Below are 24157 nucleotides of genomic sequence, written 5' to 3' on the forward strand. Positions count from 1 at the left end.
GAGAAGTGTCAGCTTGTGAGGCGAAAGTATCAGGAGTAGGTCATCAATAAGCTGCTAATTATCCTGCAGATTTAAGTGAAAGCTTGTAAGAGTCCCTGTGAAAAGGGTATTTTACTGCAGATGGTTTCCAATTATTGACTGTATCGATCTGGGGTAGGCAATTAATTTTCCCAAGGGGCCACATGAGAAACAATAGGCCACACCAGTAGGCTTCTAGAGAACTAAAATTAATATTGAGCAGAACTAAGTTCCGCTTATTGGTGGCCTTTGGAAAATGAATTGCCCACCTCTGGTATAGATAAATACACTTAAACATCATAAACATACTGTGTGACCCATAACCTGTAGAGCACAAAGAGGACATCAGAAATGGCAAGGATTTACAAAAACATTTGGAACTGCAACTCAGACAGTGAAGCCATAAAAATCCATGACTATAGACTGTATATAAAAGATAGAAATAGCCGCCGTGTCACCAGTTTGTCACCATGTTATTCTTTAGTAACTATATTTGAACGAGAGGGTCGACTATTTGCTAATGCTGGCAAGCTTGGCGAGCAAGGTACCACCCGTATGCAATGCACACTTGCTAATAAGCACTACAATTTAACTTACTAAAAGCAGTTGCACTGACTCATTAGAGTGCCCATTGATACGTTTAATTGCACCTCTCTCAAATTAGCCTAGCATTTACCTGTTGGTCTTATCATCTGCATCAATTAAATTTTTAAACTGGGATTAAATGTTTGCTGTCCGTGAGTCCTCTTGGGTCTAAGTCAGCGGTTCCCAGCCTTTTTTGTACCACGGACCATTTTATGTCCAACAATATTTTCACGGACCGGCCTTTAGGGTGTCGCGGATAAATAAAACCAGTACCGGTACCAAACAGAAGAAGATTTATCCATAACACATGGGAAAAGACCCAAGGAAACCGAGTTAACGACAAAAACAATGAAAAATAACAATATAAACTGAGAAAAACCCTGAAAACCATAAATTTCGCACCCAAGCCTCAACTCTCACGGCCCGGTACCAACGACTCACGGACCAGAACTGGTCTATGGCCCGGGGGTTAGGGACCGCTGGTCTAAGTGACATAAAAGAGTAAGCATGAGGGTTGGTGCACGTGTCTGCATGACTTCTCAGACTCATCCGTGGAGAATTTACATTACAATGCACCAGCTAAGCATGAGCCCTAGGCAGTCCAGCGGTCCGTGTCTTGTCAGGAATTGAGTATAATCTAAGCCTCAATAAAATAAAATATTCAAGTCTAAGGGTGAGTCAACCTCAAGTGGGCATTTGAGGAACTTGAATTTTTCACACGTTTATTTTGGCTTCATTTTTTAAGCCCTCTATGTTGCAACTTGACGGGCATATAAGAAATAACCTTTAAAAACGCTCAAATCCACATCTACAGGGTCACAGTGACCCTGTAGATGCTTCAACACCTCTTTGATGGATTGTCAACTGCATATGATAAGCTTCATAAATACAGTCCTGAAGTATTAGATTGCACTGGATGAAGGTGTCTGCAGTAATGTAGTGGCCTCTCAGTGTTAGAGATGGCAAACAGTAGCGTCTGCTCTGACAGCTCAGTAGAGGTGCTGTCGCTGTAAGTCACTGCGTTTACAAACAGTCTATGTTTATGTACTATTGTGCCTATTTGTGAGTTTTCATAATTTATCTTTAATGTTTCCTTAATACACTATATGGCTTTGTCTTTGTTTTATCACTCTCATGCTTCCTGCTCTCATCTGTGCTCAGAGGGTTTTGCATCTTCAGTTTTCTTTAATTGTCTATAAATGCCATCTACCTGCCTGTGACTGTAGGTGAAAATTGTCCTATATTTGCATAACCCGACTTCACTGCTCACATTAATTAACACGCACAGTACCTTTGAAATAAAATAAATGTAGACCATAAATAAACCATTTTAGGAGAAAAGTAAAGGCGAAGAGCTTGAATTAGAGAGGCAGTCAGCAAACACAAGCAATACTTACTTCTTAGAGTACTTAGTACTTGGAGTACTTAGTTCTCCACCCATCACATGTTAGCAGAGAAGGATAAAAAAAGCAAGCGTGCTTCATAGGTGTTGTATTTATACTGTATATACAAAGACATTTAGTGTTATAATCCCCCCAATGAATCATGGAAGGCTGGCTGTATCCGTTTAAATCTATGTTTTTGTTACATTTCTCATTTCTTTGTTTACTTGAAAGCGACAGAGCTCATAGATTAACAGAAAAATACCTGTAAATGAGCCAGCTTTAGACTTATGGGGTAATTTTCATTTACTGCCCTTGGTCTGTTCCTACAAGAGCAACAAGAATATCAGTGATCATTCCAAACTGGATTTATCAGGTTTTCCAGTGACTTAGCTTCTAGAGGTTGCAAGTAGCCTAGAATGGCTGTTTCTGGATTATAAGGAGATAAAGTCCATAATAGTGGAGATACATTTTACATACATACATCATTTTTTCCGCAGCATTGCAGGCATTTTAAATCAGGATAATGATAAATGCTTAAATCTGAAAGCCTGCAAGTCAACAAACCGATTCAGTAAGTCAGCTTTAGCGTCTGTTCCTGTCCACAGTGGGCTGACATTAGCCACTCGTGTACTGGTCGTAGCAGACCAACTCAACTTTTTTTGGTATGAATTCAAGCCTCACTGTAAAAGAAGGGTTATTCTATTTCTTCTTTTGTTTTTAAATACAGCGTATAATTATCTTTGGTCATTTCATGGCTTTTTGAAACCGCAGTTCTAGAGCCAGCAGTCAGTCCCTGCTGTCGTTCTTTCTCTTTACTGCTTCACTGACAAAAGAGCACATGGGTAACAGCAAGTAAAGTTGTAGCTTTCACTTCACCTCTTCACCATTGCATGGAGAAACCAACACAGTGATGAATGTTCTGTCTTACCATCAGTCAGCATGAAAAAAAACATATTTCAAGGTCGATGTCGTGTGAAGGTCCCGAGACTCTGAGACATCCACAGGGCTTGTTAAGTCGGGCTGAAAGGGTGTGCTGAGGAAATTTAAAGGTACTTTTTGTCATTTCCATCACCAAATTTTGAGGAAAACTTTAACTACCAGAAGGTTAAAGGGAATAGATAATGCTACTTTCAGCTGCTCCATCATTCACGGAGGGTCGCCACAGTGGGTCACTCCACATCTTTGATTCGGCATAGTTGTTTTAATGCCACACGCCCTTAGTGAAGGCAAGACCAAACAGGGTTTGTGTCTCCTCCCGGGATCAAACCAGATGTGTTTTTCTTATTATGTGAATTTTCTCACTGCATCTTCTGCTTGTACAAATCGATATTACTTGAAAGTACCTGCTGGTCCTTGTTCAGCTTCGATTGATAGGTCTTCCGCACAATGTAAAAATAAAGTAATAGTGGTTGTTTTAGTATTGCTATAGTTTATTTAAACATTGGAATTTTAACAATAAGTTCCTTTAAACAGATAATCCACCTTATTCTTTTGCGTTTTCCCACGCAGTCAGAGGTAGTCTTCTAACTGATCAGAGGTAGTCTTCTAACTGGCTTTTACCTTCAGTTCTGCATTCATTATGTCGGGTTGCTGTGTTTGCTCTGTGGAGCTAGCCCAGTTTCACAGCACTGTTGCAGAACCTCCTGCTGCTTTCGTGTTTGATGATCCCATTGGAAAGATGCACGAAGTCCAGAAAACTTGTTCTTGACCAGGCTTTCCAGGGAGGCACCGTCCCCTCTGAATAACTCAAAACATGAGGCAAAACACATGCAGTTAGTCATTTTTTCCAGTGAAGAGCTTCTTTAAAATGAATCCATTGTTTTACTTCACCAGTGAGTAGTTTATAGTAATATCCCTCAGCAGGTTGTCTGCAAGGCATTATAAGTTATACGTTTTTTTTAAAGGCTGTAAAAGAGAATCCACCTTAGAGAAACACCAATTTCCTCTGATTATGAGCAAAGACTTCAGCAATTGGTAACATCACAGGCATTCACAAAAGCTTTGGGAAAAAGATTTTGCAGGGACTTTAGGCTGAAGGTAGAATCGCCTTTATTTCTCTGTCTGCACTGCAAAAACTGGAGACCATCATGGTTCTTAGAGCCTCCTTTAAAAGTTCATTTTTTTACCTTTATCGTTTTACAGCATTGGCAACCACCATCAAAACCAAGTCCAAATGCTGGGTAAAGATAAGCCGTGTAAACAACATCTGTTGATGCAAAACTAGAGAAAATGAACTGACAGGGAAGTCCAAGATTTATGCAAGGGAGGGAGTAATGTGCAAGTTTGACTCCTCAGAATGAGATATGAACTTTCTTGAGATCAGCCAAAATCAGGAAATCAGCAGGAAACACACTTTGACCTCAGTTTTGTCCAAGGCTCTCGGAAGCCTTTGTGCTTATTACAGCAGATAAACAGAGATTTTGTCCATTATGAACCAGATAAAAAGGCTATACATCCAGTGTAACATACAGATACCTGCAGCTGCCCTTCTGCCTCTTGCTCTCCGGCACATGCGGAGCCAAAGTTGGTGCCGCTGCTTTGATGAGCCGCCAACAGGGATTAGGTTCCCCTCTTAATAACGCTCCCCCTTTCTCGAAGTAGTGGGGTGACTTAGAGGACAGGATGGTAGGAAGGAAAGGGAGACACAGAGAGATGCTGTGTTTTTGTCTTGGTGATGTGGTTATTTTACAGCTACATCCGTTTACTCAGGAGTACACTCAGCTTGGGTTATGCTCCATCTCGTTTGTTCAAAAGGAGGATTTTCTCCTGGGTGATTTTGTTCCTCCCGAGGTTTCATCCTTGCAGTTGGGCTAATTGCTGCACTTGTGCCTGCCAATTTGTGCGCTTCGAGTCTGTCAGCACTCTTCCTCTTTTCAGGTTATTGTTATGTAAGTTGCCCATAAATCTTCCTCTCCATTAAGGTTTTATTAATTATTCCCATAATTTTAAAGAGGCCATAGTGGGCTGGTTTACAGCTTTTTAATTTTATTTTTAGAATTTTACTGGAATATTATAGACTTCTTAATGTTCAAAAAAACAGACATTATTTTAAAAATAATACTCTGTCGTAGGCATGTTGTAGCACAGCTTTGAGTTTGTGTAGCTAATTTTTAAAAATTGTAATATTTAAAAAAAATATCACCCTTTTAAATTCTGTAAAGGTTTATTAAGACTTCACACTAGTAGGAGAATAGCTACTTTGACAGGTGGCTTGTATTTTATTTGTATTTTCTGTGTCTTAAAATTAACATTAGATTATTTTTATACGTATCTGAGGCATGCATCCATACATAGAATAGGTACATCTTGCTAGCCATGGTTGCTAGTGTTTGTCCCAAGTCACTCAGGACTGCTCAGCAACCCCCTGACAAACACCAGTTGCTTTAGAGAAATGTGTATTCCCCTATTAGTATGCAAGTGGTTGCTGGGAGTCACTAGGTGAAACTGGTCACTAAGAAGTATACGTTGGTATATGGTGTATATGTGTGTATAGGTGTATGGTCCTAAACTGAAACTGAAATCCTTGCGATTGCTTTGGTTGCTAGTAGCCCTACTAGCAACCAAAGCAATCGCAAGGATTTCAGTATCGTCACTGATTTCTAGAATCGATTCAATTCCGATTCACAAGGTCCCGAATCGATTCGATCCACGATTCGATTTAATTCGATTTAATTCGATTCGATTCGATTTAAATCTGGGAAATTTTGACAGTCAGAAATATTATAATTCAGATCAGTACATTTACATATTTTTGTATCAATAAAAAGGAAGCTGACACACGCAAGACTTTATCACAGGTGTGAGCGTCACAGCAGATGCCTTTGTGTCAAAGTAGCTGAAGATAAAACACAGAAAAACATGAAGGTGATTTTCCTGGCCTGGGATTTTATAAAATATTCTGCAGTACATCAAAAACGAAAGAAAACCATTAATCAACATATGAACATTACCTCTGAAGTTACAGCGGTTTTATTAGAGACACAGCGTTTTGCATTTTGAATAATTTTAAAAAGTTTAAATTTGTTCAGTATTGAACAGCAGAAATGAGGTTTTCTTTTCGGAAGAATGTAAAAGGGAAAAAAACAGCGGCTGACAGCGCTGTAAACAACAGTAGACTTGTGCGTAACAAGCAAGCGAATAATGAAGAAAGGGAAACTGTTCTTGAAGTACAGAGAGAGAGAGAGAGAGAGCTGTGCATCGCGGTGGAAGCAAAACAGCAAAAGTCAGAGTGAATACATGACGATGTTTATGTGAAGCGTTTGGATCTTCTTTTGCTGCTGGTTCGGTCAATATTGTTTGGAGAGAGATCAAACTAACAGCTTTAGAATCGGCTCATAAAGGGCGTGAACACAAAGCGTGGACCTGCCGACAGATCAGAATCAGCGAGCTGTCGGCTTTCAGCCCCGACCGTGAGAAAGGCGACATCTAACTGATTCTGATCCGCAGGTCGCGCTGTGTGTTTAAGTCTATGTGCAGAATCCGTGTACCTGCTCTCATTTACTGTCTTAACTGTTTGGTGGTTCTTGAAATTTTGTGAGATGTCACCAGAGATTCTGGCATTTCGGGCAAAATAAATTTATATTAAAAAAATCGATTCAGGATTTTAATGAATCGATTTTACGTTATCCAAGCCAGAATCGATTTTAATCGATGAATCGATTATAAAAACCCACCCCTAGTTGCTAGCAGATTACATGGAAGACAGATTTTTCTGCAAATATCTTCCAACTACTCACTAAGTGATAGTGAAACCGAAACGTATCACATGAAAATGCTTGCTTAAAGGAGCTGCTCCTTTTAAAATGTCTGTTGCAGCAGTAAGGTGAATATTCTGTGTTTCAGGATTGCGCCATACTCTTTCAGATTTCTTTCATCCAAACATGTGACCAATTTCACCTAGCTACAGCCAGCAACTTCTCACCAGCTGGTTGGGGAATACAAATTAAGAAATTAATAAAACATGTTTAGTTAAAACTTCAGGAGGCGAAATTGTGACTATTTAACGGATGTGGAATGTGTTCACAGCGTGTCTTAGTGGGTGACAACAAGGTTATGTATTTAGCTGTCAGCACCTAACTTTAGCTCTGCTCAGGACGCAGTACTAAATCTGACTCCCAGGAACCTTCAGGCAGAAAAAGCACTGCTGTCACTCATCATTGTTCAAGCATTAGCGTCGTTACATCTGCACACATGAGCTGTCCTCATTAACAGCCTTCACTGCTTTAACCACCATTTTTAAAAAGCTCTGTGGCAAAAAAAAAAAAAAAAAAAAATGCAGGCTGCGATTATGAATGTTTGGATTAGACTTTAATTACTGTAAATAATCACTGCAAATCCTTTCATTGTTGATGGTGATGCTGTCTAACCTTGACGCACACAGAGCTCCAGATGTGCGCTCACATGTGCTTGCATGCTAGGCCTGCAGGTATGGCATGCACATGGATGTTGTGCTTTGACTTCACCTGTTATTGATTTAAACTGTGCCCTGCACCTTTGTGCCACGCACTACCCACTGACCACCCCACCACAGCGGTATTTAATAACAGACAGATCGATAAATACTGTCATTCTTCATTAATAAAGCCATCCCTACATTTTGGCTTCTTTTAACTGCCACACAGGTCTTCTTGCACAGCACTGCAGAAAAACTATAGGCTCTGTGTGAACACAGCCAAACTGAGGTAAAACTGAGCCAAGAGTGGTGCTACTACTCTGTGGTACAAATACAACACATTATGAATTTCTCCATAAAATGCTTAGAAATGGCCCAAATGTGCTGATGAAGCAGGAGAAAATCTGCCTCTGTCACTCCTGTGTGTGCCACAGTGTCTCAAATATGCATGCTACAGTGAATGTTGTGTGTGTGAGAGCTCATTCCCACTTGTTTTTTCCCATGATATAATACATATAACACCACTGTAAGCAGTATTCAAACTGCAGTTATCATTGGTGATTGAGTTTGTATTAAGTAATTAAGCCGATGCATCTACCTGCTTTCTGCAGCTCCATGCACACCAGGCCACACTGTGTCAGAAGCCATCAAAGCAGACTCTTTCTTTTCTTTTCAAGAGCTGTACAGGGTATTTTATTGTGAAAGTACACCACCCTACCTCCACCGAGATCCTCCAGATTCATTTTCTTTCCCAAATTAAATTCTACCCTTGGATACGGTCACTTTATCACCCACAAAAAAACACAAATTGATGCTGCAGAGCTGCCTCCATGCTACTCTCTCCGGATAAATCTGGACTTGCCTAACTTTCTCTGTCTGATTACTTTGGTGTGAAACAACACAGGTCAGCATAGGCTGGTCAACACGAACCAATGAGCTGCAATGAGCTGATACCTCATCTTTCTACACCACCACAGGCTGTTGGAAGTCAGATGTTATTCAAGTGCATTTTTATTCCACGTGAGCCTTTCATGTACAGCTTTGTATCGAGTCTGAATGTGTTTTCCAGATCTGTGTGCGCCAAATCTTCCATATCAAAGCATTTCTTTTCTTGGTTTTGCACAGGTGGTTTAAAAAGCAACATAGTGACCTTAAAAAGGTCATTAAAATGAACTCAAGACAGACAAGTTTTATTACAAGTCACATGAACTTCAATAGTAGATGCCAACACTGCAGTATTGTTTGGCCTGTTGATATGATGCTTTTAAACCACAGCTGCATAAATGCAAAAGATTCAAGGCAGCACGATGATGCTAATTGGTAGCTGAGCTCCTGATCATGGAGGAGGACAAATAAACAAACTCACAAGACATTTCATGCATTATACTAAGATATATAATGTAGAAAAGACAGTTATTCATTTTAATATGAAGGTATACGTGGACAAAAACAGAGCTCAGGCTGTGACCCATACACCGCACAGTTAGTAGCCTAATTTTCCCATAAACTACATTCCCATCCAACAAACATCTAAACAAATGAACTAAAATAATGATTGCAACACTCCTTAGTTTAGACTTAAACTTTATCATTAATATTCTCATTACTCGAGAAGAAAACAAAGTACTGATTATTAAATCCTTAGCAGTGACCCTTATGACCTTTCCAAATCTAAAGGTGACCTTTCGCCATCACGCCCCTCAGCTTTTTGAACCACCTGCCTGAGGAGATAAAGCTCCATGACTTCCTTTATATCACTTATCAAAAATTTTTTTAAAGCTTTGTTTGACTTGTCTTTTATCAGCTCTTATTTTTAAATTATTTGAGCATTTTTCTGCTATAATTACTGTATTGCTTTTATTCTTTTAATGGTATTTATTAATTATTCTGGCATTATTCCACTTTTGCTTATCTGTCAGCCTCCCTATTTACACGTGCTTCTTAAATAATATTGTTATTATTAAAAGTAGAGTTACCTCATAAGAAAGTAATGTTAAGTTAAATGCACTAATCGCACTAGCTGCTGCATTTTTTTTCATCCATGTTGGTAACAATTGTGCATAATGTGAATTAAGGCTGGCTGTGAATGTCAGATGTGCTGGGTGGCACTGATTCACCCTGACATGATCGCCCTTGCTGTGTCGTATCGATAGGAGCTGTTTGTAATTGACATTTAACTGCTTGTTGTAGTGATTAATGAGTGACGCCTGCTGCCATGATGAAATCATATACAGAAAAATTGCAACTGACCATTAAATAATGAACCAGCACCTCTGATTGAGCATGTGGCAGTGCACCTCACAGTACTTTAAACTTTGAACTTAAAGTTTTTATTGTTATGAGAACATATGAATGCATTACCCTCACTATTTGGAAATAATCCCTTCAAAGTGCCAGCGTTCCCTCTATGCTGATAGTTTAGTGACCTGTGACTAATATCTTATCGCCAAGTCCAAAGAATTATGGCGGCTTTATTCTCGGTCACTGCTGAAGTCTGTTTCTAAAGGAAGAACATTTTCATCCATGTTTAGAGTCAATTGAAAGCTGAACCATTTACAATAGTTTACGGTTCAGTGATCAGACGCTTCTGGGACCGTTCCAGCTGAGAGGTGCATAGTGATAATGGGCTGTATGCATTAGCGGGGTTATGATTTTGTTTTGAGTATAGTGCTTATTGACTGTGTTGTGAGAGGATGTTATGGAGGAAATACTTTTTAATGTTTCACCTGCATTGAGTTTTATATATTCATATTCACACTCTCCCTGAATTACATCACAATTTGCTATGTCTGCGGTGACTGTTAGAACTTTATTGCTATGCTCAAATCAAGTTGGGTGACACTATGTCACAAGATGCAACTTATATCATTTACTGGACTGGACATTAACTGTGAAGTGTTATTTTCTGCTGTATTAATTGACTTAGTTTGTGTTTGTCCAGCACTTGGGAATGCACAGAGAATCTCCTTTGTCTATGTTGTTTGTTGTTGTTCTTTGTCTATTGTTTCAGTCTTGGATTAGCCAAAGTTTCGAATACTGAAGTCAGTGCATTTTAAAGGAATCCATTTGCTCGTTTAACACAGCGTTTAACACAATAGTGCCCTGCAGACTGTTCACAAAGCTGAGGGATCTGGGACTTAACAGCCGTCTGTGTGCATGGGTGTTGGACTTCCTCACTGGCAGAACTCAGGTGGTGAGGGTGGGCAGGTGCTTCTCCAACAGCATCACCATCAACACAGGAGCACCTCAGGGATGTGTCCTCTCGCCACTGCTCTACTCCCTCTACACTTCAGACTGTGTGGCCACCCATGGCTCCAACACCACTGTGAAGTTTGCTGACGACACAGTGGTGTTGGGTGCCATCTCCAACAATGATGAGACGGCCTACATGGATGAAGTGAAGAATCTGGCATCGTGATGCCAGGACAACCACCTCAAGCTGAACGTCAGCAAGACCAAGGAGCTGGTGGTGGACTTCAGAAGGGGTCAGCACAGAGACTACAAGCCCATTATCATCAATGGAGCTCCAGTGGAGAAGGTGCAGTCCTTCAAGTATCTTGGTGTCCACATCTCCTCAGACCTGACATGGGCTGCCCACATTCAGGTCCAGACCAAAAAGGCTAGGCAGCGCCTGTATCACCTACGACAACTGAGGAAGTTCAGGATCTCTCCAAAGATCCTCAGGATTTTCTATACAGGCGCTGTGGAGAGCATCCTCACACAGAACATGACATCGTGGTTTGGGAACAGCTGTGTGAAGGACCAAAAAGCTCTCCAGAGAGTGATCCGTACAGCAGAACGCTGCTGCAGGATTGCTCTCCCCCCGCTTCAGGACACCTACACCAGGAGATGCCGGACTAGAGCAGCACAGATACTGAAGGACCCGTCTCATCCTGGCAACAAACTGTTCCAACTTCTGCAATCTGGTAGAAGGTTCCGCATCTTCCGGGCAAGGACAGAGAGACTCAAGAGGAGCTTCTATCCCCAAGCCATCCGTGCCCTAAACACACACACCCGCCCTCTCACATCATCTATAATTGACTGAGACAGGACTCTTCCAGACACTAAACCAAGGCACAATGTACATTTCAATTCCTTTAATTTTAAATATGTTTATATTGTCTATCCTGTAAAATAGTCAGATGTCTATTCATATTAATGTACAGAATTCACCTGCTTGCTGCTACTACTGCACATTCACCCAGTGTATATACTACATATATATATATATATATATATATATATATATATATATATATATATATATATATATATATATATATATATATATATATATATACATATATATATATATATATATATATATATATATATATATATATATATATATATATATATATATATATATATATATATATATATATATATATATATATATATATATATATATATATATATATATAATGTTTTTCCTCTACACCCCCCCCAATTTTTTTGCACATGTCGAGGAGCGTGTCAGGCTACATTTCACTGTGTGTTATACTTGTATAACTATGCATGTGACAAATAAAGAACCTTGACCTTGACCTTGCTCCAGTCTGCTTTATGTACCTGATTCGTCCTTTTCTCTGATATTGGTTTAAAATTAACTCCTTGCTATGGTCATGAGGGCTTATAAACACTAGGTTCTTTCTAGGGAAAGTGAGCTTTCAGCAGCTGGAGTTAAAATGGCTTGTTTCAGATAAAGCATTTACTAACTGGATGCCTAAAAGGTCAGCATAAGACGAGTCCATAATTAAACACATAAGAGGTGGAAATGAACATAATGGTTCTCCTTTAGCATGTAAAACAGGACTTAAAAGCTAGCCTGAAATGACAAACTCTAGCCTTTGGATTTGTAGGAAGCCCCCTGGCACTGCAACCAGCCTAGAAACATTTTTATGTATAATGTTAATAAAAACAAACCTTGTGATTTTCTGTTTTTATTGTGGAGGGGATTACTCAGAATAAATATACTGCAGGCATATATTAAGTTAGGCAAATGAACAGAATTTTTCCTAATATGTTCCTAATAGGAATTGAAAGCTGGATCACTCCTACTAGTTGCATTTCCAGATCGGGAGGTCAGAATACCTCCATCAAACTTGACTTAAAAAAAATCCAAAGTGGGTGCTTTGAGCACCAACTGTTTGAAAGATGAGTGATTTTTTTGTTTTTGTTTTAGACCTTCTTGTTCATTGAAGACTCTCTGTGAAAATGTTACTACAGCACATCAGTACTCTGTAATGTGTTGTTATCAGCTGGTATTTCTAACAATGATAACCTGGCAGCTTGGATATAACGTCATTGCCACCTCTGTTTTCAAAGTAAATGGATCACAGATTTATATTAAAACAAGCCAGTATTGATCTTCTCATCTATCTCTTGACAGGAAAGAGGATGTTAAATGTGTCCTTTATCAGTCTTTATACTCTCATGCTAAGGACCAAAACAGTGTTCAAGGGCTATAAACTATCCATCCAGTCAATTTTGAGATATGGAGCCAGCTGTCATGGGTGAGGCAGGATACACTGTGGACAGGTCGTTAGCTTGTCGCAGGGCTAATACACAGAAACTGACCATTCAGTCTCACATTCACACATCCGGTCAGTTTAGAACAACCAATTAATAATCCAATGCATGTCTTTGGGCCGTGGGAGGAAGCCAGATTACCCAGAGAGAGCCCACACAAGCATTGGGAGAACATGCAACATGCACAAAAAAAAGGCCTAAGCCTGGATTTGGACCAGGGACCTTCTTTTTACAATAAGGAGATCCACTCGGCCACTGGCTGCCAATTCTAAAAGGCGGCCTTTTCCCTAAACCAATCAAAGAGCAAGTAAAACTGTGTCTGATAACAAAAACAAGGTGAAAAAATGTAATGAAAAGGGTACTACAGAGGGCACAAACCCCAGCTTCCTGGGTTAAAGTGTTGTGACTTTAACATTCATGCCATGGATGAATGCACAGAGGTAGGCCTCTGCTGCCTCAGTCTGGGTGATAGGTTAAAACTTTCCATCTGGCTACTGTCACTCCAAAAACCAATGAGTAAGAGTGCATTTGCATTCATATGTTTCTGCAGAGCCAAAAAGAAGGAGACACAGTGTTTTGGTACTTTTTGATTTGCAAATTAATTTACCGGGTTGAAAAGGGTCGACTAAATCACCACTGCAGATATGTTTGTTGAACCCAATCAGCCTCGTAGTGCAGCACCAACAGTGATCCAGGTAAATAGGTTAAAATAAGAGACCAAGAAAGAGCAAGGGAGGTTAACATTTTGATGTGAGACTGGGTTGTTTGAGTGTAAGTGAGGTTCCTATCTCCAAGGAAGACTTATTTTTGGGTTTCTTAGCATTGAATGACATAACTGAGGGAATCAAGAGCCATTTAAGTGATGCGGGGAAGCTGTTTTAGCTGATCAGAAAATCTCAAAGACCAGCAACAGCATAAAAAAACATTAGTCTGTCCCTTATCTGCACTGTTACTGTGTCTTTACTGTACTGTACTGTTCCAGTTACTGTAAATTGATACATTTTCTATGCTGGTTACCATTCTGTGATAGGGTTCCCATTCTCTTTATTACACTCTGATAAGATCCTCCTCTTTTATTGTGCAGTGATAGGGGCTATTAGTTCAGCTGGCTGCACACTGCAGCGTTTGGACAGGAGTTTTCCCCAATTAGGTTGACCTGTACTTATGAAGAGGACATGCAGTGAAAACTCCACATTGCGGTTTTCTCTTGACACAGAGTTAAAATTTTGAGTGGGATCACAATGTCTCTCCTTAATTAGCTGAAGAAATGTGGACAAATCTAAAGAGCGAGTCAAGGTCTCAAGAGAGGCGCAAAAAAATGCAACAAAATACCAGATTGCTGCATTAGCATTTGTAACAAATGACCTCAAACCTCATTTATCTTCTTCTTGTTCCAGCTTGGGTAACATTAATATTTCATGTGAAAATTTACTTTTTTTAAAAAAAGAAAAAAAAGAAGAAGTTTCTGACCTTTAACTTGCTATTATTTGACTTTTACTATATCGCTGCTCATTAGTATTGTATCACTGTGTATAATTAAAGCGGGCTGACAATTATTTTTTAAGCCCGACTGTCCCTATATAAAGAGCTTTGTTCCTTCTCTTTGTGTTGCAGAGTTTTGCAGAGAACACCATGAATGAGCTGCTGGGCTGGTACGGTTATGACAAGGTGGAGCTGAGAGACTCTGACAGCCTGGAAATAGGGGAGACACCACAGCACATCTCTGTCCTCAAAGGTATACAGCTTTAGTGGAAAATATGATCAGATCATGTTTCATGATCTGATCATACAGGCATGTTGTTTCTGTGTTAACAGGCAAGCCTTATTATGGAGCCATCAGCAGATTTCTGTACTTACTTTAGTCCTTACTGGATTTTGGTGCCATATAAATAAAACTGAATTGAATTCAACTGAAATCTAGTCAATATAACCAATATAGCCTGAATATAAATGATGGGTGTAATCTCTGGTTTCTGTGGTCCCTTTCTAAATACCTAACTTTACTTTATTTCCTGATTTTCTGGAGAGGTCCAGTTCAGTGAGCAAACAGCTGGTGAGCAAATCACCTTACACTCAAAGTGTCTTTGCCCCTAATTCAATTCAATTCAATTCAATTCAATTTAATTCAATTCAATTCAATTCAATTCACTGCCAAATTACAACAACAGTCGCCTCAAGGTGTTTTATATTTTAAGGTAGAGACTCTACAGTAATCCAGAGAAAACCCCCAACAATCCGCTCACTCTCTACGAGCAAGCATATGGCAACAGTGGGGAGGAAAAACTCCCTTTCTATAGGAAGACACCTCTAGCAGAACCAGGCTCAGGGAGGCGTGGCCATCTGCCACAACCAATTGGGGATGAGGGGAGGGAGACAGGACAAAATACTCTTCCCTGTGGAAGAGAGCCAGAGATTAATAATAAGTAATGATTCGAATTCTGTATAAGTGAGTGAAATAGTTGAGTGAAGAAGAAACACACAGTGCATTATGGGAAGTCTCCATTAACCTAGGGCTATAGCAGCATAACTAAAAGACGATTCACCCGTGATTTGATCCAGCATTAATTATATGCTTTATAAAAAAGGAAAGTTTTAAGCCTATATAGAGTTTTACAAGGCTGTAAACAGGTTTATTTTAGCTTTCAAATCATACTTTTAAGGATTTCATCCTATTGGAACTGAGTCGCCTTTGGAGCCAGCCTCAATTGGCCACTAGAGGAACTGCAGTTTTTGGCACTTCCACTTTGGCTGCTTTTTAATGGGTTGTCATATTTACAAGATGTTTAAACTCTTTTAATGTCTTCTGAATATCTACTTGCCAAATCTTTTGTGCAGCATAATCTTTTAATCTGCTACATGTGCTCAGAGCTGAATAACTTTGTAAACTTTTAACTGCTGTTTGGTGCTGTGCAGGTTGTGCACTTTAGGTTTAATGCAGCTTGTTCAACCTGCTGCAGCCTGAAAAGAGAAATCACACTAAAACAAACATTAAAGTTGTACGTTTACAACCAAAACAATGAGCTGAGTGATGCTACGTCAGTTGATTTCAGAGAGGTCTGGATTTAACTTAAAATCCAGTCATTTTTGAGTATTTTTGCTTCTACATTGGTGGAAAATATTGAGTCATAATTTAGGTGAATCCTGGGCATTTACACTCAGAGTATTTGCAGCAAATGCTGCTCATTAGTTGGTCAGTAAATGCTTTATTTTACTTAACTTTTCCCATCTAGAAAACTCGTTGCCAAAAATCCCAGCTTCAACAGAGAACAGTGAAGGCTCTCCGGATCGAGCCAACAGCTTTCATTCGTTGCCAGCCTCCAGGAACGGACTCACAGAGACCTCCACCACGCCGTCCACCTCCACGCCCAGCACCAAGGAGCATGGCAACCTGCCCATCATGGTCCCCATGATCCCTCCGCCACTGATCAAGCCCCCTGCAGGTACAGAGCACTAATGCCATTTTGGAGAGATTAATGCAGCAGATTAATTGATAAAGTAGTTTAGACTTGCATGTAAGTATGCATGCATGCATGTCCTTGATTTTTCAAGAGCAGTAAAACGTGATGCCTTCTAGAAATAGGAAAAAACAGTTTAAAAGTTGGCACACCAGCCACATCACAGCTTGTGTAGAAAGTTACAACTGTTTTCTGCTTTTATGTTATGAGGAAGGTTATTTATTAAATTTGCAAAAAGATCAAGGTCATTTTCAACCCATCGCTGATTGCTAATATATTCACTCAAATGCCTGAAAGCAAGCAAACACACACACACACACACACACACACACACACACACACACACACACACTCTCACTCTCACACACACACACACACACACACACACACACACACACACACACACACACACACACACACACAGAACAGTTGTGTCTCCAGTCTGAAAGAAGAAATGTCATAGACTTAAACCACACCTGCTTTCCAGACAGACCGGGTTGCAATGAAGATACCTAAATGCTGATTCTCCAGCACTTAGCATGGAAACTCAGGATTTATGCAGTTATGAAGGTTTCGGTTTGTGCAATGGTCTGAAAGCCTTCGTATCAGAGCAGAGGCAGGCGACTAATGAGCTAGCTACCTGCTGTACACCTTGTTTTTCTCCACCTGCCCAAGTGTCAATATTACCCCATCAAGTCTCTGAGGAAATGTCCACGTTACTCGGCCAGACAGAGGGCTTCATTATCCCTTGCGTCTGCTGTGGACAGGAGGCTGGTACGCCCCGGCGAAGGGAGCAAGCCTCCTTGGCATCGCCCAAGAGGAGTCCCCGCTGGCCCTGCCTAGGCGGGGAAACAGATGGTGCGGTCCCACTTAAAGCCCACCAGCACCAACTAACTACCCGGCCAACACCTCCCTCAACTCCCCCACCCTCCAGCTCCACACATACACTGAATTATTCATGTGCCCCCGCAAAATCCGACAAAGGACCTTTTGAGGTGCAGGTACGGCGAATGACGGTGGCATTTAGTACGGAGGCTGCATAATTACTGGCATGTTTTTTTTCCCTGCTCATGCAGATGTGAGTGTTTTCAGATGAGCTTGTTAGGATGTGCCAGGATGTGGGAAGGCAAAAACAACTCCACCTCAAGATGTCTCTTTGTGTGAAAATGTTGAGATACTGTGAAAGATGTTGTGATTTCATATTGGCCTTCGATCCTGATCATTATGCTGCGGTGCATGCATTTTTTCGAGCAACGTACAAACCCTGATCCACCCACTCAGTCAGCTTAGAATTAAGATATTTTGTCTTTTTTCTCTAATCGCTGCAGTGGGCAGCTATTCAGATAGACACAAAAAGGCAGAGAGAGTATAGGAATGAGAGCAGAGGGGAAGCTAAGCCATAAAATATGCATGTTGGGTCTGCTATGCTGTCTTTAGTGCCCCAGGGAGTTATTCCTTTAATTGTGAGTTAGTCTTTACTTAAAATCTGATGGCCCTGTAGATCCATTAAGCTCCACAAGAGGTGAAAAGCCTGGCCAGCGTGCGATAGGGAGGTGAACAGAGGTGAAAGACTAATGGGCCTGCGTTTTTTCGCCCTCACACCCGCGTATAGTCATAATGTGATAATTGGGAGATACTGGAGGGAATCTCGGAGGATCTCTCTCATTTCAGCAGCAGCGGCACTAAAAGCCCGCAGCTCATCATCAGCAGTCACAGTTTACCGCAGAAGAGGCATTTCGCTGTCACTGAGGGTCTGTTAAAATAATTTGTTGACCACACAGCAACGCGGCAGCTGCATGCAATACAATTACATTCACGGTTAAACAAGGGAATACATTTGTTGTTGTCATAAACATGATTTCGAGAATTAAAAGGGGAATGTGAGGGGGTCAGCTGCAGCTGTACTGTTTCATTTTCCTTATTTTCTGTCATATATACTGTAACAATGCTTGGTGCTCATATTAAACACGCCAAACAGCATATATCCTGGAGTCCTATGAGCCAAAAGCTCAGGCTTCAGAATATTCTTAACCCTCCTTTTTGTTCTCTATGCTTGCATCTAAATGATGTCATAGAGATGTGATTTTTCTAATATGATTGACTGATTATGATTGATTTCTAATGATAACTGTGAATGCAGTAGCTCTACTCACCAGCAGTTCAAGTCATCAGTTTGCGAGAGGCAGCCAATCAGTAGAAAGTTAGCCTTAATGGGAAAGGAGCTAAATCAGCTTCAGCCAGAGAATGAACTAATGTGCTGCTCCGAGGCTCTGTATGAGATAAACGAGAACTATTTTGAACTATGAATTATGCAAAGCTACTCTACTAGAGTCCAAGAATAACAATACCTAGAAATTACCATAACGGGTCCCCTTTACCAGACAGATGAGCCCTGGATACCTTTTAAAAATCCTTTTTTAAAAATCTTTTTTATCCCAGAATAAGCAGAAGTCAAGATCACTATATCTCACTGTAAACTGTGGTAGGCCGTTAAATGTGGCCTAAATCCACACACTTAAAATAATACTTTATTTTTATTTATGAGTCAGTCCCAGAACAGAAATTTTCATTATGTGCTAATATAATGTAAAAATGCTGCATACTACTGTAATTATCACTATGTAGCACCTTAATTCTGCCTGTTATTTTTTATCCCCATGTGGCCTACATGTCCCTGCCTCTACTATTTGTTTTTTAGCCCCAATGGGGCTCAAACAAAACATCCTGAAACAGTCTACACTGCAAATAATAACAAAGTCAGAAAGTGAATTTCACTTGTAGCACTCAGGACAACTTACACAACTGCTATTTCAACATGAAAACTACCACTAACTAGATAAAAGGCAAATTCAATTCAGTCTCATTTATATGGCACCAAACCAGAAAAATGATCACCTCAGTGTGCTTTTTATTGTATGCTAAAGACCCTACAATATTAAAAAGGAAACCCCAACAATCAGATGACCACTTATGAGCAAGAACTTGTAACTAACGTCAGGCTCAGCTGGGGGAAGTCATCTGCCACAAACCGGTTGGGGGTGAGGAGAAAGTGAAGTGTCAAACACATGCCTGATCAAACTTCTCTACAAAGGTCAGATCTGCAGTTTATTATTTCAGCTTGTTGAATTGCAGTTATGCATCATATCTGCTGTCTGTGCAGTTAGAAAGCCTCGTCTCTAAATGAATTGTTACATGCAGTTTGTTTGCAATTGATATTGCAGTTGCTGTGATGGACGGATAGAGAAGATCCAGCCACACTCATATATGAAAAGATAAGCTCTAATCTGACCATGATTCACTGCATCGCTCACAGTTAGATCATGCGGCCTGTGGTGCAGTAAAGCATTATACAAAGCTGATTTATTTTTACATGTTTATTGACTCTTATAAAAGTCTGCTGCTGATCTCAGTAAATGGAAATGGATGTCCCCTTCCCAGTGTGGATACAAGAGGGCGACACACTGCAGACAGTGCTCTGCAGGAAATGCAGAAAAAAAGTAACATCAAACAGATTGTTTTCTTCTACTAATCTACTGTGGTGTCATTTTCATTCATTCGTCCTTTAAACTGACAGTATTTTTGTGCTGTTGCATACTAGGAATATAGCGCATATTAATGTCATTTAAAAAAATATATATTACAATGTTATTGTAAACACTGTGGTTATATTTTTAAGGGCTGAACTCCATTAGTTAAAGTGTATAAATGTTACAATGAGAGCAGTAATAAATTCTAAGTATTCCATAAGGCTTCAGAGTATGTAGGATTTTTCTGGCTCCTGAATTATTTTTCTGAGGGGGGAGAAAAAATATCCCACACACCATCCAAATGTGAACGGTGAAAGGGTTCAAAGAAGCCAAACTAGTCTTTGTTACCAGGCTGTAAGCATGTTTATTTCTCTTGTAAGGTTCAAGATTGACTCACTTCTGTGAGACATTAGAGGAACTGCACTTCCATGTTGGCTTTGTTTCTTGCGTGTCCGCTTGGAGAGAGCGTAGTCGGCAACACACATAACCCAGAAGTGGTACCTTGAATAGCGCTTTTCTACTATAAGTGAGCACTCAAAGCAAACCTTATGCATCGAGTGACACACATTCACTTTTTTCCTGTACATAAGACCAACAACCTTCTGAATGGTACCGTACTGTACAAAGTCCCAGAAGTTCCGATTTCTTCCTGTCTAGATTTCAAATGCTACACATTTCAAAATGAAGACATATCAGTGTGGATACGGCCCAAAGTGTGCCTGTTTATTTAGCAGTTAACAGACATCCTATAGCTCCAGTCTTTGCTGAAACACCATAACCTTAATCTTGTTGTGAACCTGTAATGTGAATATATGTTTATCACAGCGACTGTCCTTGTGGGCTAAATTTGTATATGTATTCAGTTTTTCCCCTCATGTTTTTTAATTTTGTTCTTTTTCTTCCTTTCCTCTGCCCTAAAAGTGCTCTCGTCATGAATAATTTGGGAATTACAAAAATAAAAATAAAGTGTGGTTTCACATTAGGTTTTACTGTTTATATGGAGACGGTGGAAATCAGGCTTGTGTAACACGGAAAACTTTTAACTCATGTGTTCCATTTGTGTGAAACACGCCTCACCAAACTTACACCTTTGATGGCACAAACTATCAAGAGGACGCTACACCTCACAGAGACTCCTGCGTCATCTTCAGCAGCAGCAGAATACATGCTTTTGTCCCTTCAAGTTCTCTAATACCCACAGAGCACAGCCATAAACAAGCATTTTCCCATATCCCAGGCTCATCCGTTGTGGCTACATTTATCCATGGCAGGGCTTCATTATAAATCCTGCAGTGGTTTTGTGGCTTGAGTCTTGAAAAGTTTTATCCAGTTGAGCAGCTGGGCTTCATCAGTGGAATTAATGCCTTTATGGTTTGTGTGTTTAATACGTGTAGTTGCATACTTTGTCCCTGCTGTGCACTTTTTACCTTCCATATAGGATAGGTTGTAATCAGTATCAGGCTCACTTTGATTACAGAATTTGAGAATTGTACCACAAGGTTATTTTATTGGACATCGTATTAGAATATAGTAAAAGCCCTTGGTGTAAAGAGCACATCATAATGCTCATTTCATTACCTCTCCTTTTCTCTGTAGACGAGGATGCGTCCAATGTGCAGATCATGTGCGCCTGGTGCCAGAAGGTCGGCGTCAAGCGCTATTCTCTGAGCATGGGGAGTGAGCTGAAGAGCTTCTGCAGTGAGAAATGCTTCGCTGCCTGCCGCAGAGCCTATTTTAAGAGAAACAAGGTAACATCCCTTCCTTGTCAACAGCTTGACTTTTTAATATGATGTATTTTAGACACTTTTCAGAGACTTTGTGTTACAAATCTACTGGTGAGACCCAGAGAAGAAAGTGAAATCCCCTCCCCCCAACAAATATCGCGATAGGTCTGCAATTGTTAGTATGATAGGAATGGTTACTGGGTATAGTGTGAATTGGTTTAATAGTGGTCATCATCTCAGAATGTGTACATGTTCCACTCTGAACAATACTGATGCTTGGTCAGGGTACCAACCCCCCCTCCCCTTTAGCCTCATTTTCTCACAGTATCATTTCTCCTTAAAGTGAACTAAAATTTGAAGAAAATGTGTATTTCCTGGCCAAGTGGTTGCTAGAGGTTGCTAGCAGTCACCATGAAATCTTAGACTTACCCCTATTCCTGCAGGCTTAGAGTGACATCCTTAATAACTGTTAGTCGTTAGGAAAAACAGTGTTTTTCACAGCCATTTGGCAAGTGGTTGCTGGAGGTTGTTGGTGGTCACAAAGAGATTTACTGTGCTGCACTGAAAACCTCTTCAGTAGTTTTTGCAGGTTGCATGGTAAAAGATGCCAACTTGTTTGCAAGCACTAAACTACTTGCAAGCATTAATGAAACTGCAAACTTCTTCAAAGTAAAAGTTACCCTTTTAAATTAAAACATTTTACTTTGATAGAAAATCTTCTCCATTTCAGTTTTGGTGCAGCAGTTTTTGTTACTAATTTCCCCCAGCGACTGCCAGCAACATTTTGCCAACAGGCTGAGGAATAAACACTTTTCCCTAGCAACTGGAGGTTGCCAGAAGTTTACCAACCAGTCTCCTGGCCTGTATGACTTGCAACCTAACATCTTGATTCTATTCACACATTATGTATCTGTTTTACTGTTAGAAGCAGAGTATCAGCAATTAATATGGTTCCCAAAAACTAGAATATCACCCATCAAGCCTTTCATCTTATTAACACACCATATTCTGCCGTATGTGAAAAGCTTCATCTTATCAACCTAAATTGTGACTTGGTGCAACAAAAGGTTAAATCTTGTTTAAAAATGGCACATTTTTGGCTACAAACCACATTAGCAAATATCAAAGTTGTTATTGTGTTGCCATCCCTCCCCCTCCAGTTACTGTAGTTAAATACTCTCCTTTCTCTCTTGTACCAAAGCTTGGATTTATAAGGAATTATACCGTGAGTATGATGTTTTACTCTCCTGCTTGTCTGTCCTAAAATCATTCAAACATAATCACTCTTCAAGCACTGCACTGAAGCAGGAACCATAGGGGAGCACTTAGACTACGTCTCTTCATTTCAGTTAGTGAGATTCAATTTTTTTTTTTTATGACACTTTTTCCCCAAAGCATGACAATCAAATTGAGCCTTGCATCTACTGTACTGTTGTATGTTTTTAATTTTTTACCTTTGACACTTCAGCTCATTTGCTTTCATAGCGAGTTTGTAGTTTTCATTGTACTGAATGTTGATTCTGTTGATGTCAAGGAGTCTGACGTGGTGAATCCTCGCAGGGGAATATGTGACAGTTACAAAAAGCTATGAGTCTTTATATCAGATCAAAATGCTTCTTTTGAACTGGTTTTATTTTGATGTCTGAGCTCCAGAGGAGGTCAGAAAAAAAGCACGTACAGGTATGTGTCACGCGGTATGCAGCAATGTAGGCGAGGCAGCTTCATATCAATCAGAGCTCAATCAGAGAGGCTGTAAACAGGACATCAAATACAAGATTCATCGCTGTGAAGGAAGCCCCCTGCTATGAATCAGTGGGAGGGGGCCTTGTGTGAAATTATCCAGAAATGAAAGGCAGTTTATGTAAAGTGTACATATACATCAAAGAAACAGAGTTAATAGAAAATATAGTTTGCACACGCCCCATATAATACATTTTGGAGGCCTCGGTAGGTTTTGTAATTCCGGAATATCTCCTCTGTCAGACTGCTCAAAAGAAAATGTCCAAAATACAAATTTAAATCTTACTTTACACTTTGGAGGTTTATGCAAATTAGTGCATGTTTAATGAGATTAGACCACATTTGCAAATGTAACCTTCAAGTGACCAAGTGGAGTCATTTATGATCCCGGTCGTATAGTTATATGTGCTGTTGTGAAACGATTCCTGACGTGACTTTGTCAGTCTATTGTCAGCTCACTGGTGTGGCAAAGATACCGGAAAGTCGTGTGAGGTCATTTATAGCCCAGGAAATACATGCACTAAAAAAAAACTATTGTAATACTCCACTTCTGATCACTACACTGTAATCTTTTGCAGTGAACTCTGGATAACAGACTGTGAGTAGAAATATCTACAGCTGCAGGAGGAGCAGTAGATCTCCCTTGAGGTAGATAATTAATAACCAAAGCGATGTTAAAAACTGCTTAATTTTATAAAGCCTTTGCATAAAAAAGGCTGAAAATCAAAATCATTGCATTAGAACATTTTAGAGCATGAGTCATGGATAAAGTAAACAAAGGCGTGAATGAAATATAATG

The 24157-nt window shown here is 40.0% G+C and overlaps 1 protein-coding gene across 7 annotated transcripts in view; it reads left to right on the forward strand.

Annotated features, from left to right (window-relative positions):
* The window catches only part of sobpa (sine oculis binding protein homolog (Drosophila) a), a 63486-nt gene that overhangs the window by 9127 nt on the left and 30202 nt on the right, over positions 1-24157 (forward strand). For 5 of the 7 annotated variants that reach the window (XR_001167718.3, XM_004559287.3, XM_012921338.3 and 2 more), the window contains 3 exons: positions 14527-14647; positions 16143-16352; positions 21491-21642. Coding sequence is in view for 6 of the 7 variants with exons in the window: in XM_004559287.3 (XP_004559344.1) it covers positions 14527-14647; positions 16143-16352; positions 21491-21642 (483 nt within the window). In the remaining variant the exon portion in view is untranslated. Of the gene's footprint in view, positions 1-14526; positions 14648-16142; positions 16353-21490; positions 21643-22819; positions 22844-24157 lie in introns of all 7 variants that reach the window. The other 2 variants (XM_076877800.1, XM_076877802.1) reach the window with 1 other exon arrangement.

This window comes from Maylandia zebra, linkage group LG19 (assembly GCF_041146795.1).
Source record: "Maylandia zebra isolate NMK-2024a linkage group LG19, Mzebra_GT3a, whole genome shotgun sequence".
Lineage (NCBI taxonomy): Eukaryota > Metazoa > Chordata > Actinopteri > Cichliformes > Cichlidae > Maylandia > Maylandia zebra.